The following is a 15,391-nucleotide window of genomic DNA, read 5'->3' on the forward strand; positions in this document are numbered from 1 at the left end:
CTACATGCATTTGTTCTAAAACATCTCGGCCCCATAAACAAAGGGGTAATGATGCAAGAACGTAACAGCAAGTTTCACTAATCACAGCTTAAAGCCAGATACTATTCTTTTTTTACTCTAATGGAGTTGTAATAAGCAATAAAGATTTATCAGGACCCATGTACATAAGAGATTTTACTTAACATATTTCTGTCTCAAATTTAAACTTGTCCTGGTGTAAAAGCCAATCATTGGAAATCACTTCTTATCTACTGTACATAAATTTGCAACTTTTCAGCAAGCCAAGTTCATTGTTTAAGAACCGCATGACCCAAACAAGTTCCTTTCTCAGGGCACATGACCTTGGCCACACAGATGGTGTCCAAGGGCCTTGGCAAGATTACAAAATAAGCAGAATTGCTCTGTACCCCAGGGAGGGGCTGATCGTGGTACCCCTGCCTGCCCTCCCAAGGAGGACTGTTTTGAATGGGCAGAACCAAGCTGGATAAGGCTTTTACCAATCCTCTCCTTTTCATATAGTAATCAATTAACAATTCCAGGTTTTAACATTAAACAGTAACTTCAAATAGTTTTACACCATTCTTTCACTGTCATTTAGTTTCTTTAAATTCATACTTTAATAACATCCAAATTATGAAAAGCTACTTGATATAACTAGCACAAAAGTTTACCAATTTGAAACAATTCTAGGTGTTTAAAATTGGAAACAAATATATTACCAAGTAAGTGACTCCAAGTCTTTTGAATGCATTTCCAAATTTCCTGACATACAAAATCGGGCATCTCTCCGTCACTGACATTGTATACTGGTCACATCTAATTAAGGAACTAATAATAATAGTTGTTAACAGTTTTAGTGTCTGCCCTCTGCGAGGCATTGTGTTAGGCACCTTCCAATCATGTGAGATAAACTGAGGTAATTTGTTTAATGTCACCCAGTTAACAAATTTCAGATCCCTACATTTTCCCAATTTACCTTAGTGCCAAACAGTATAACAAATTTTGACTTAAGCATTAAGTTAAAAACATCACATTTCATTTAAAATATTATCAGAATGAATTAAAATACCTTTTGATTGTTCTGGTACACAAAAACTTTTCTCTTATGTGAGGCAGAAAAGATTAAGTGCCACCTGTATATTTATCTGGGGAGAAAAGGTTCCCCATCTTTCTTGTCTCTCCCTCCACATTCAAAACTTGGCCAGAGTTAGAATGTAGAGAGAGAGAGAAGATTTATTTTTTCCAACAATTCTTCAAAAGTTTCCAAATCTTTTACTTTCAAACCCTCTGTTCATACTGTTCATGCAAATAGATTATGCTTTTCTTTTTACCCATACTTCTCTCATTCCTACATGCTTAAACTTTCTTGCCTTTTCTTCTGGTGGACTTTGATTAAAGTCCCTTTAAAACTGCACATATCTTATTTCTTTCTAATTTTGACTTGACATTTCAAAGCTCCTTCTCGACTTGCCTTTTACCAATCATATAACCTAAATAATAAAGTATTTTTCTTTCTTTCTCTCTCCCATCCACCCGCTCCCTTGAGGCTGCGATAATAAGGGAGGGAGCGGGGGAGAGAAAGAAAGTGGCATTCCAGAGTCCAGCTGCAGTCTTGGAAACTGGAATGCTATTTTCGCTACCTGGCTACAAAGGATGACAAATAACACACAGGACATTCACTCATACCACATAGACAAACACAGAACAGATACATAATAATAATAGGGAAAATCAAAAAACTGGAATTAGCTTCTCGTACAGTTATCATAATAATTCATTTTTCAAAACAAAAAATCCCCCCTTTCTGGACATATTTTAGCAGTCAAAAGGACAAAGAACAGTAGTTCCAATATTATCTAATAAGGTCATGACATAAGGAGCAGTAGGGCCATAAGCCGAAGCTGCCTGTTTAAGTTCTTCTAGTATTTTGAAATTTAAGGTTTCATGTTGTCTTAAAATATTAGCAGGATTTCCTGGATCAGGGATTTCAAGGACAGGAAGAGCTTGAAGAAACTCACATGGTACTGTTTCTTCAGATTTTAATGCTCCAAGGATGGCTCGCTGAACGGGAGCAGAGGCTTTTTTAAACATATTATCAGGAAAAGGGTCTGGTGGAGATGGAGGTGCGGTCGGTTCTAAGGGGTCATCTGACCAAGACTCTTCCCTATCTCTTTCTATCTTTTCATTCTCTGTTTGTGTGCCTGGATCAAAGGTACGAACCTGTCTTGTTTCAGTGGGTGATAGCATGCAAAGTTTAATAACATTAAACAAGGAGAAAGCTGAAACAGGGAAATTTTCAGGGCCTGCAGTTTGATAATATTCATTCATTTGTTCTCCTACTTTTTTCCATCTTTTTATATCTACAGTTCCTTCTTTAGGGAACCAGGGAGAACAAACATAAATTACAGACAAAAATTCCTTGATTTGTTTTGTGTTGCAGTAAAGACCTTTCTCTTTCATAAGTTGTTGTAATACTCTAACATAAGTATGCTCATCTCTTTCTTTTACTTGTAATTGTCCCATTTTGTTGTTCCTTACTAGTCAGAGCTAAGCTCTGAAACACAGCTTTACTCCCCATTAAGCCTGATAGTTGCTGAGATACACTGTGCCTGTATGAATGCTCAGGAAAAAATGAAAGTGCTGCCGAAGTAGCTCATCCGAGTCTTCCCCTTACCTTGTGTGCTGCTGTGTTGCTGTGGAGCTCCTTTTCTCAAGGGGGCTGCTTTCTCTGAAGGACGAGTCTGTTCCTGGGCCTCAGCATGTCCCTATTCGGGCACCAAGTGAAGGGAGCAGCCCGTGCTCCCAAAGTGGCTCGGAGACGCAGTGAAAGAAAAGACACGGGTCAGGCAGGATGCAACCGAGTAGTCCGTTTAATGATCTGAGGGCAGGGTTTATAAAGTCTTAAACCACAGTTACGTGCCAAGACGCTATCAGCTTTGTTCCTTGTGACCTAGATATGTTGCTGTTTTCTCAGGCTCTGTGTTTCCAATTCTAGACACTCTTTATCTACAAGTACATCATGTTTTCAGGGTCATGGAGAGCCATTACAGATGATTGTGAGCATATTCTCACAGGAACAGGCCTCACATAAGTTCTGCCTGGATATAGGAACATACTCCATCTCAGCCCTCAACAGAAATCTGTCTTATTCTACAGGAAAATGGGGGGGGGGAGGGGACAAGAGAGTAGGGGGATGATAGAGAGGAGGGCAGATTGGGTAAGGGGGTAACGAGAAGCAAATACTTCTGAGGAGGGACAGGGTCAAAAGGAAGAATAGAATAAATGGGAGGGTGGGATAGCATTAAGGGAAATAAGGTTAGTTTTTCACAGCACGTCTACTATGGGAGTGTTTTGCATAACTGCACATGTATAACCTATACTGAGTTGCTTGCCTTTTCAATGAGGGTGGGTGGGGAGGGAGGAAGGGAAAAAATTTGGAACCTAAAGTTTTAAAAACACATGTTTAAAAAAAATGTTTTCACATACAACTGGGAAATAAGAAATACAGGAAATGGGATACAGAAATCTATCCTGCCCTACAGGAAAATAGAAGGGGAAGGGGATAAGAGAAGGGGGGCGAGAGACAGAAGGAAAGGCAGACTAGGAGAAGGGGTATTCAGAATGTATGCCATCTTGGGGTGGGGGGAGGGGCGAGATGGGGTGAAAATTTGGAACTCAAAATCTTGTGGAAGTGAATGTTGAAAACTAAAAATAAATAACCACACACACACACACACACACACACACACACACACACACAAAAGAGAGATCATTAGCAACTTTGGAGAGAACAGTTTCAATTGAATGATAAGGTCAGAAGCCAGTATGTATCCCTTAGGATACATACTGGAAAATGTAGGTAATATAAAAATGAGAAATACCAATAAAATGATTTTTTAAAAATTCTGAAAATTCCAATAGGAGTGTAATTTTTAATTTCAAAATGATATTAACAATCAGGAAACAGAACAATTATATAACTACCATGAATGGAAATTTGAGTATATAAAAAAAGAAAAACAATCCTCACAGAACTTTAAAGTTACTTGTTTTCAAAACATGATTCATAAATCGCTTACTGACAGAGAAGTAGTGTATATGAGGGTAATAATCAATGTATATGTATGTATTATGTGTATGTATGTGTGTGTATCCCTTTGGAAAGTAAACTGAGAACTCATAGATGTAAATTCCAGACAGTGCTTGTTGTTAGACTATTGTTTCCCTCCTCAGTGAGCTCTGGAAGTGAATATGTTACTACCTTCTGTAAGTGATTCTGAATATTGTGTCCACAGAATTGTGGTCTCCCAGGATCACCAATCAGCACTTTTGTTCCATGAGTCCAAATGGATTTCCTCAACCACTGAAGAAGTCTATCTGAAAGGTCTTCATCATAAAACATATCTCCTAGGACAATGAGTTCCCACTTATCCAGTTCTGAGTCCAAGATGTTTTCAGTTAAAATGGGAAGGGGGTCCAGTTTATTTAATTTGCAGTTCAACAAGGTAGCCACTCCTGCAACTAAGAAAAAGTATACAGTGAGTTGATGAGTACCGTACAATTATAATTCTTTATCACATTATTTTACTTAGGAGGAGCTGAGTCATTTGAACATTCAGACAACCTACTTAAGTTGTGTTTCCCTTTTTCCAAGTAGTGTTTATAGGTAAACAAGTCGAGAGGTTGCTAGCAGATCGTTCTTCTGGCATATTTACAAGGGAGAAGAAAATAAATATTCATTGCTTAAGTGAACATACTTTATCCCTTGTTCAGTAATAATTCCAATATGAATAGTTAATTACACTATCTACCTTCTTCATGGGCATTTCTATATTTAAGGAAGATAAATCTCTATGTAATTAGTAAGCCATATACCCTTGTAGACTGTTTGCTCTGATTTTATTAAATTGTGACCAAAGACCCTACTGTATGAACAAGCTATGATCACTGTGATGTGTGTGTGTGAAACAAGAAGGGTAGTAGTAAGAGATGACAAGGGGAAGAGAAGGAGAGTCAATGTGGAGTCTGCATTTCCAAGTTCTAGAAGTTTCAGTAGAGCAGAGGAGGCCTGAGCTTACATATGAGGAAAAGGAAAAAATAAAACCAGAGACTGCGGTCACCCCCAAAAAATATCAGCAGTTTCATTTTTTTCTGTACAGATCTTTAAAGTTACCTGTTTTCAAAACATGATTCACAAACTGCTAACTGACAGAGAAGTAGGGTATATGAAGGTAACTGTGCCGGTTGGGCCGTGCACTCTCCTTCTAACAGTTGCAAGCTGCCAGGGTCATACTCACCAGTCCTCGGAGCCCACCCGGATAAACACAGAGACGAGCCGATCGGGAGGTGCAAGCACTCGAACTTTATTCAGAGACCATCACAGCAAGGCCAAGCAGGAAAGCAAGAGCAGGAGCAAGAGAGCGAGCTCCGATCTCTACCGCCCCTTATATACCTTCCTAGCCCCTCCTCCTCAGCCCGCCTACTAGTGATTGGTTGTACCGGAAGGGGATGTCTGAGGTTAGCACTGCACCAAGGGAGAGGATGTGACAAAGGAAGCTAGGCCCAGATACCGGAAGGAGGCATCTGGGGTTAGCACTGCACCTAGGGAGATGACTAGACAAAGGGAGCTCGTTCTCTGCCGCCCCACTCCCACGTGGCACAGCCCCCTGCCTCAGGAGCACATGCTCCGGCTACTTCCCCGTATCCTGTTCCTACCCCAGTTCACCACAACTCCACATGGCACAGCCCCCTGCCTTGGGAGCGTGAGCTCCGGTTACTTCCCCATATCCAGTTCCTATCCCAGTTCCACAACTCCACATGGCACAGCCCCCTGCCTCGGGAGCATAAGCTCCGGTTACTTCCTAATATCTTGTCCCTGCCCTATCTTGCCACAACCCCGACGTGGCACATAGCCAACATCAGACAATCCCTCACAATTCCCCCTTTTTGTTTAATCAAGGGGCGGAGACAGGGTCTCAAGACTAGGGCCTCGGTTTTGAGTGCCTCTAATGAACCTCTAAGAATCCTAAGGAAACACCCTAATATAGTGGGTAGTAACAATAACAGTATAAATGCAAAAAGAGCTATAAATGCCCAATGGGTTATAAGGGAGGGGATGGGGAAAGAGGTATGCTTAATCCAATCGCTAAGGTGATGAACAATATCATCAGTCTCGTGTTGATGCCAAGTGTCAGATATGTTCCACGCCAGTCTAATTAACACCCGCAAAGCCTGGAGTTCAGAGGAAAGATTTGTAGCTTGGATCTGGGAAACGGTACAGGTATCATTACACCAAATAGAAAAGAAAGAGAGAGTGTCATTTATGCTTTGTGAAAGGGTGTTGCAAGTGGTGTTATGGTTTAAGGGTGTTACACAAATGGATCGATATCGGCCATCGCATGGCAACTGCTGTCTCAATTCCAGCCACATAAGTTCATTCCCAATGTCCTGGGTAGCCAATGCTATTTTATGAATCTGCTCCTCCAGCTGCTGATCAATATCAGCCTGCACTTGGAGGGCATGGGCAAATTTATTGGCCAGCTCCTCTATTTGTGAGGCAAGTAATTGCTGTCTGCTATATAAGTCCTGTATCTGGAACTCCTCGAAGATGGATGCCGCCAACGCAAGTGCCCCCAGCCATTCTCTGTTGTGTCGACGATAATTGATCGCTTTACCTATCTCCTCCCACCTGGCATCTTCAGCAGTGGGGAACCAATTGGCAGGGGTCTTAGCTTTTGTCAGTGTAAGGTGGTGAATGCCGAGGAGGTACAATGTGGAGTTCAGGGTCCAGCTGCCCTGTAAGATGATCTCAGGAGTAGCCTCTTCCCACGTCAGGATTTGTCTTTGAGCACCTTTTACCAGGATCCATCTCTCCACTCCCGCCTCCTCCTGTTGTCCTCCTCAGTGTGGCCTTCGACAGGGGTGCCCAGGGCACTGGAGCTGACGTAACTTGTGGCAAAGTCCCGATCGTGCAAAAAAGTGAAAACAGTTTACTTAGTTTAGTCATCCTAACTGTCTTTTCTTTCTGCTCTCTCTGAATTTTCTGTTGACTGTGTTTCTTCTCCCATCCTTGTTGTCTCTCCCGGGGCTTCTTCAACTCGTTTTGTTCTTCTTTCTGGTACCCAGCAGTTCTGGCCATCAGGATCTGTAAGACATAAATACCCCGGTCCTCTCCACAACACTACGGATGGGCCTTGCCAGTTTCCCTCATTGTCCTTCCAGAGGACTTTCTGGTTAAGGGATGGTGCATGTAGTGCTGTTTTTAAGGGGCCAGTTGAATTGCAAGTGGGTGGTGTTATTAGCTGTAGCATGCTGGGGGATAGGCCCGTGTCTCTATCTAGACAGAGAAAATTGTATGTATATAAAGCTTTATCCACGTCTGCTTGGGTAGGCCACCACCTGGAGCCGCGACCTCCTACTCCTCCTTTTTGTTTACTGAGGGTGGCTTTCAAGGTACGATGGGCTCGCTCAACAATAGCCTGACCTGTGGGGTTATAGGGGATCCCTGTAACATGCTTAATGCCAAAGGATGTAAAAAAGGCAGTCATTTGTGTAGATAAATAGGCAGGCCCGTTGTCAGTTTTAATGACGTGAGGGATCCCCACAGAGGCGAAGCAATGGTACAGATGCTTAATAACTGATGGGGTGTTCTCCTTACTGGATACAGTGGCCATCATAAATTTGGAAAAGGTATCAATGCAGACATGGATAGCGACACGGCCAAGGTGAGTAACATCCATTTGCCACAAGTCATTGGGAAAAAGACCGCATGGGTTAATCCCTTTTCTAGGTGGAGAGGGGAGGAAGGGAACACAGCGCACACATCGCCTCACAATTTGTCGAGCCTGTTCACGAGTTAAACCATACAGGCGTCTCAGGGAGCTCGCGGGTAGGTGTAAAAAATCATGGGCTTGTTCAGGAGGGGTGAGGACTGGCAGTAGGGAGCACTGTAAAGCACGATCCGCTACATCATTGCCCTCAAAATGCCTCCTGAGGTGGATTGATGAGAATAAACATGGAGAACATAGAAGGGGTTGTTTCGCTGCAACAAAATTTGCTGTAGCTCACTCAGGAGAAAGGATATGGTGGAATTATGAGGTTGGAGGACAGCGTCCTCTATGCATCTAAGAACCTTTACTGCAAGCATGGTGGATGGCAAAGAGCTCATTTTTCTGTGTAGGGTCATAGGGGGTTTCTAATACTGTTATTTCCTTGGAGGCCTCATGATAAATAGAGGCCTTTCGGTTTTTTGTAGCATCAGTGAAAACATTTGGGCCTTGAACAGGTTCTCCCATAACCTTTCGTTGGGGGGGTACTAAGGTTATTTGCTCTAGCATAGGGAGGAGCAGGCAGGAGGAATGGGGACTCACCTCGGCCCATTGGGAACAATGTGCCCAAGACCAATAGGTTTGCATAATGGCTTCTCGCTGTCCAGGTTCAAAAACGAGTAAAGTAAAGGTCGCTGCCCAGACAAGTGGACAGCCCTTTGTAAGGCAGCTAAGGCTAGTTCCCCTAACATCTCCTAATAATTTGGCAGCACCTTGTGAGCCTTCTTTGCATATACAAATTCTAACAATTTGGGACCTTGGTGTATAACACAAAAAGGGCTCTGTTGATTGACCAAGGAGACCTCTATTGTACTTTTGGGGTCCCACCCTGGCGGTCTGGGCCTGGGCAGCAAGTGAGAGTATTTGGGACACTGCTGCCTTAGCAGCAGGAGTCCATGCCCGAGGGGAGTTCAAATTTGAATTTCCCTTTAATATATAATATAAAGGCTGCATTACAGCAGGAGGAATGGGTGTGCGGGCCTGGAGCCATTGGATCTGTCCCACTAACTTTTGGAAGTGATTCAAGGTGGTTATCTTATCAAGCCGTAGTTCAGGAATTTGATTGCTAATAGAAACAGCCTCCATACGAAGGCCCAGGTATGTGAGTGGGTAGTTTTGTTGGACCTTATCAGGGGCCACCACCAGACCATAATGAGTAAGAGCAGAGATGGTTTCTTTTACCAATCTTGCTAGTGTCTCATCAGTGCTAGTGGCCAATAAAATATCGTCCATATAATGAAGTATTGTGGCTTTAGGCCATTTGTCCCTGACAGGGTCCAGCATTCTCCCCACATAAGCCTGGCATAAGGTGGGGCTGCAGCACATTCCTTGGGGCAGGACCTTCCACTGATATCTTCAATCTGGCCCTGCATTATTGGTAGTGGATGTGGTAAAGGCAAATCTCTTTCTATCTTCTGGGGATAATGGGATAGAGAAAAAACAATCTTGGATGTCTATGACTGTCACAGGCGATCCAGAAGGCACTAAATTAGGGGAGGGGAGCCAGGCTGTAGGGTTCCCATGGGCTCTAGGGTGGTGTTAACCGCCCTGAGGTCTATTAACATTTGAAATTTCCCTGATTTCTTTTTTATTGCAAACACTGGGCTGTTCCAGGGGCTGGACGTGGGCTCAATGTGCCCCGCCTGTAACTAGTGCCGCACTATATCAGGTAAAGCCTGGGCTTTCTCTGCAGGGAGGGGCCATTGGGGTACCCAGACTGGGTTATTAGATCTCCATGTTAGAGGAGTGGGTCTGATACAAGAAACTTTTTCTTGTTGCCCAACGGCCCCAATTAAAAATCCTGCGGGGGTGGTATATAAACAGATGCCCCACAAGCCTTCAAAATATCCCTTCCCCATAAATTGTACCTCAAACCAGCAACCACTAGGGGTCGGATGGTCCCTTGCTTATCCGCGAATTGCCAGGGCAGATCCTCTGCTGATACCCATGCTTGTTGCGCCCCTCCGACCCCGTTGATCGTTGTGGCATCCATTTGGACTGGCCAAGATGGGGGCCAAAATAGTTGTGAGATGACAGAATGATCAGCTCCTGTGACTAATAATCCCTTGAAGGATCGCCCCTTAATTTGGATAGTTGCCCATGGCTTACTGTGTTCTATATGTTGTACCCAATTAATATCATTACTGTGCCCATCCAACAGGGGAAGGGCTTGAGCCACTACCTCCCCTTTGTCTATGTAAGCTGCCAAATCATGTGGGTTAGTTACTATGATCTGTTGCTGGGGTTGGTGAGCAATAACCGTGGTGTGGACAATAACTGGGGTATATGATGAAAGGCCCACCACGAGGGCTGCTTGGAGGGCAGAATCAAGCCCAGTCACTGGCACTATGGTTGTATCTCCGGGGTCGATGTGGAAATTTCCTTTGCTGTGAAGGGAAGTCCGAACCACCGGGTAGAAGTCGGAGATATTCCTGATACAGCCTCGAAGGCGCTCTCTGAAGGGGTTGAGCTTCCATCTGGTAAGCTTGTTGAGGGGCCCTCGAGGGGCCCCTTGCCCCGTTTCCCAACTTCGACTTGCGGCATTCCTTAGCATAATGGCCGGGCTTATTACAACTGTGACAAATTACTTTGGGACGGGCTCTACCGGGTTTCTGGCTGCATTGCGCCTTGAAATGACCGGCTTTGCCGCACTGATAACACAATTTAGTCTCTTTTGTTTTCAGCACCTCTAATAACCCTTTCAAAATGGCCGCCGCGAAGGCGTCCATTTGAAAGGCACTGGACCCGACATGTTCACATCTCTTTATCATCTCCTCTAGGCCAGTGTCATTATCTAATGTAAGCACAGCCTTCTGGCAATTTGTATTGGCATTGTCCCGTGCCAGCCTCTGTATAGGGAGGCTGGCGGCTTCTCCCCTGCCCATGGATCTCTCAATAGCCGCCTGTAGGCGGGCCACGAAATCCGGGAAGGGTTCATCAGGACCTTGTTTAATCTGGGTCATGGAGGGCCTTTGTTTCCCCAATGCCTGAATCCTACTAAAAGCCTGTTGGGCACATTGGGAGACAGCTGCATACACTGTCGCGTCATATCGCATCTGATCTTCATTTTTCTCATATTTCCCTGTCCCCACTATCTTATGAAAGTCATCTTGGGGAGTGCGACTCTGCATATCTCTAACAAAGCTCTTTGCGATATCTGCAAACAGAGTCATCCATTGCAGGGTTTCTCCTGGCTTAAGGCATACCTTAGCAATGGTTTTCCAGTCATTCGGGGTCAGTACCTGACTATCGGCCAGGAGGACCATCAATTCCCTGACATAGGGGGATTCAACTCTTTAAGTACTTACTGCTTCTTTTAACTCCTTAAATTTCTTCCATTCTAGAGGGGCCCAGGTCCTCCCTCTGTCAGATTCAAACACCGGGCAGGCATCTAGCCATGCCTTGGCATCCGTGTCTCCATCTGCCACTGCCTTCTGGAGCATTTGTCCTAGCCTGGTTGGGGTGTCCCCCATGGCCCCATAAGAGGGAGCTGGAGGAGCAGACGGGACGTTCTCCTCAAAAGGGAAGTCTGGAGGAGGGGGCCACCCTTCTGCATGATAGGCGGAGCTTTTCTTGCTACGCTCTTCCTTTCTTTTCCCTGGCTTATTCTCCCATTTCCTGTCTCTGGTGTCCTCTGCCTCACTCCCTGATTCTTCCTCACCACTGATTCCACTTCTTTCACTATTTTATATACTTCTTTCCCTAACACTTCCCAATCTGGGACCTTAACAAACATCTGTCCCATCTTCCTTCCCTCACCCTGTTGGCTATGGGTCTCGTCTCTCTTCCCACGACCAGACCAGCTGATCCGCGGGGCCCCTGGCCTATTTCCTCTAGCCCCGTATTGGGCTCCACTTGTGCCGGTCAGGCCATGCACTCTCCTTCTAACAGGAACAAGCTGCCAGGGTCATACTGACCAGTCCTCGGAGCCCACCCGGATAAACACAGAGACGAGCTGATCGGGAGGTGCAAGCACTAGAACTTTATTCAGAGACCATCACAGCAAGGCCAAGCAGGAAAGCAAGAGCAGGAGCAAGAGAGCGAGCTCCGATCTCTACCGCCCCTTATATACCTTCCTAGCCCCTCCTCCTCAACCCGCCTACTAGTGATTGGTTGTACCGGAAGGGGATGTCTGGGGTTAGCACTGCACCAAGGGAGAGGATGTGACAAAGGAAGCTAGGCCCAGATACCGGAAGGAGGCATCTGGGGTTAGCGCTGCACCAAGGGAGAGGATGTGACAAAGGAAGCTAGGCCCAGATACCGGAAGGAGACGTCTGGGGTTAGCGCTGCACCTAGGGAGAGGACTAGACAAAGGGAGCTCGTTCTCTGCCGTCCCACTCCCACGTGGCACAGCCCCTTGCCTCAGGAGCACATGCTCCGGCTACTTCCCCGTATCCTGTTCCTACCCCAGTTCACCACAACTCCACATGGCACAGCCCCCTGCCTCGGGAGCATAAGCTCCAGTTACTTCCTAATATCTTGTCCCTGCCCCATCTTGCCACAACCCCCACGTGGCACGTAGCCAACATCAGACAATCCCTCACAGGTAACATTCAGTCAGTGAGTGTGTGTGCGTGTGTGCGTGTGCGTGTGTGTGTGTCCCTTTGGAAAGTAAACTGAGAACTCAGGGTTGGAAATTCCAGACAGTGTTGTCAGACTATTGCTTCCCCCCTTAGTGGGCCATGGAAGTGAATACTCAGGTCCACTGGGTGGCCTCAGTTAAAGAGATTTCTATTCCTTGATTTTGCATGTCTTGCCATTTTTACTAGAAGTGTTTTTAATCATTAATAAGAAATTAAATGTAAAAGAGCATGTGGGAATGTGGATAATTCACCTCAAATTAAACAGATTTTCAATATCTAAAGGGATGATTGAGCATTAAAGAGGCTATTTAATCACATTTATTTGATTTCCCAAAGAATTTCAATCCATTCAAGAGAGTAAAGCCTTCCTGACAAGGAAAAGAAGACTGTGAGAAATAACTTTTAGAGAAGAAAATGAACTGAATTATTCTCTAGCCACTTCTACCCACCTCTATCCCTTAGCTCTGACCTTCAGAAGGAAGAAAATAGAGTAAGGAATATGGAGAAAGAGGGAGAAGAGAAAGAAGTGATTTCATGACTTCTGGCAAAGACGGTACAACTCTAACTTCAGAAATGCCACAACAAAGATGTAGAAAGGTACTAAACGAAACACTGATTTCCAAAAGAGAGAATGGGAAACACCAGTGAGCTCTCCTGTCTAGGACTGCACAGGAAGTTAGCCTGAAGGCTGTGGGCATTTTCTGGTTGGGGACATGCAAGATACTTCCAGACAACATAGTTGTTTACAGTTCCCATATACCTGCTTCAGGAAAAAAAAAAAAAAAACTGCATAAAACTGAATAATCATCAAGAAAACCAAAGAGAAGTGACAGAATCCTAATAAAGGTGCCCCCAGTCCCAATATTCTAACTTCCTTATGGGCCTCACTAAACAACAAGCATGTCCAGATTTCACCATACCACAGCCTCCCAGACTCAATCACAGGCCTCAGTGAACAGCAGGCCCACTGTCCCTAGTTAGCCACTGCCCCCAGATTCAATATACCCACTGCCCTCCCCCCAACTCAATATTCTAACTTCCTCATATATGCCTCACTGCTCACTAGAACAACAGGTGTGTCCATGAACTCATATTTCTCACTAGAACAGTAGGTGTGTCAATGTGATGGGATCCCAGCCACTGCCTTTAGCTAGCCACTGGCCCCAGACCCATTCTTCATATTTCCCACAGAAACAACAAGTAGGTCCATGCACTCAACCGCAACCACATCCATCTCAACTCAGACAGGACCATAACAGTCAGCCGATCAGAAAGCAGGACCACCAGGATGCCCAAGCAGGAAGTGGACCCCAAAACAATAGAAGAGACTTTCCCTAAGTAGGCACCTGCACAGTAATAGCAAAAGCTGTCCTTTAGGTTTATTATAAGTAGAGAGGTTTATTATAACATTACTATCATTTAAGCTCCCCCAAACGGGTTTTTCTATATGCATTGTAGGTAATCACGTGAGTAATACTCCTGAGGTTGGGACCCCATCCCATTACCTAATCCCTTAACAAACCCCTCCCTATCACCTACCAGTGGTGGGGAACATGTGGCCTTCTAGGTCCTTGGGTGTGGCCTTTTGATTGAGTCCAAGTTTTACAGAAGAAATCCTTTTATTAAGGGGATTTGTTCAGTGAAGTTTTGATTCAGTCAAAGGGCTGCACTTGAGGACCTAGAGGGCCACATGTGTCCTCGAGGCTATAGGTTCCCACCCCTGATTCCTTAACAAACCCCCTCCTGCCTTTTTAATATTCATAATTTCTGTTGTGTAATCAGCATCATTACACTATAAAACTGCCTGCCTCATCTTACTAAGTTGCTCGTTCCTCTTGCAACTCAGTTCATTGGAGGCATCATTCCCAATAAATGCCTATACTTGGATTAGAGGTGGTCTGACTCCGAATTCTTTGTGGTAGCAACCCTCACAACAAACCATGAAACCACAACAGAAGTACAAGTAATTTTTCCCTCTCCAGAACTACACAGAAGTCCACCCAGCAGCCCCTGAGCAGTAAGAATGGAGATCAACAGCAAATCCAGTACTAGATCAAACAAACAATATGGCAGCCTCTCAGCATGACCAGATATGGATTAGAGGTACTTGTTGTCTATAAGGCTCTATGTACTGAATCAGCAAGAGTAAAGGGATCCACTGAGAAAGTACCACAGTAGCTGGAAACCCACATTAGGGACCTTCAAAGTGACTAAGGATGTGTAGCTGCCATACCAGGATACCCCAGACCCAGGGGCTCCAACGTCCCCACAATTCTAGTCTTAAATGCAATACATCCACGAAGATCTAGTACTCTAAACTTCAAAGATCCAAAGGGGATCTAACCCCTGGAATTGAAGGTCAGCAAAGGAACCCAAGTGACTCAGGTCAAGACCAAGCAGGGTCAACCATCCCACTCACAATTGCAGGAGGGAAATAGAGCCTGGCCAGGGCACAAAGCTCCAATTCAGTAACTGAGGCCAGAGAGCTAATTAAAAAGAAGACAGTGACTACCATAAATAATTATTGGAGATCCTGATATCCTGAAAATTCCAAACTAGTAAGAGAGAATAACTTCATGATAACTGCAAACAGAGATTGAAAGAAAAAAAAAAATTGATTTTCCACAAGGACAACATGAATACCTACAAGAAATGAAGCAAGAAATAGAATAACTTAGAACAGAAAGTGATAAATCTTTTTTAAAAATAGTTTTTGACTGATATCTTTATTTTTACATTGCCTAGATATCTCCTTTTATCCTTCTCCCAGAAAGTACTATCTAATAACAATTTTTTAAAAGAAAAGAGGAAAAAGGGGGAAAATTAATTAAAATTGTCTGACACATTGGAAAAAATCTGTTATTATTGCAACGTTCCAAATTCATAGACCCCAAGCTCTTTAAAGGAGCAAGGGTTATGTCATTTTCTATCTCATCTTTGGGGCCACACTTGTACTTTACACTTCACAACATTCAGTTTTGT

General features: G+C 44.4%; 1 protein-coding gene across 1 annotated transcript in view; it reads right to left on the minus strand.

The window, feature by feature from the left end:
* Positions 1-3,958: 3,958 nt before the first annotated feature.
* The window catches only part of ETFBKMT (electron transfer flavoprotein subunit beta lysine methyltransferase), a 38,871-nt gene continuing 27,438 nt past the window's right edge, over positions 3,959-15,391 (minus strand). Inside the window, exon 4 of the mRNA XM_027844290.1 lies at positions 3,959-4,521. Within this exon, the coding sequence (XP_027700091.1) occupies positions 4,178-4,521 (344 nt within the window). The 3' untranslated portion in view covers positions 3,959-4,177. The remainder of the gene's footprint in view (positions 4,522-15,391) is intronic.

The sequence above is a fragment of the Vombatus ursinus genome, unplaced genomic scaffold (assembly GCF_900497805.2).
Source record: "Vombatus ursinus unplaced genomic scaffold, bare-nosed wombat genome assembly UNPS02014941.1, whole genome shotgun sequence".
Classification (NCBI taxonomy): Eukaryota; Metazoa; Chordata; class Mammalia; order Diprotodontia; family Vombatidae; genus Vombatus; species Vombatus ursinus.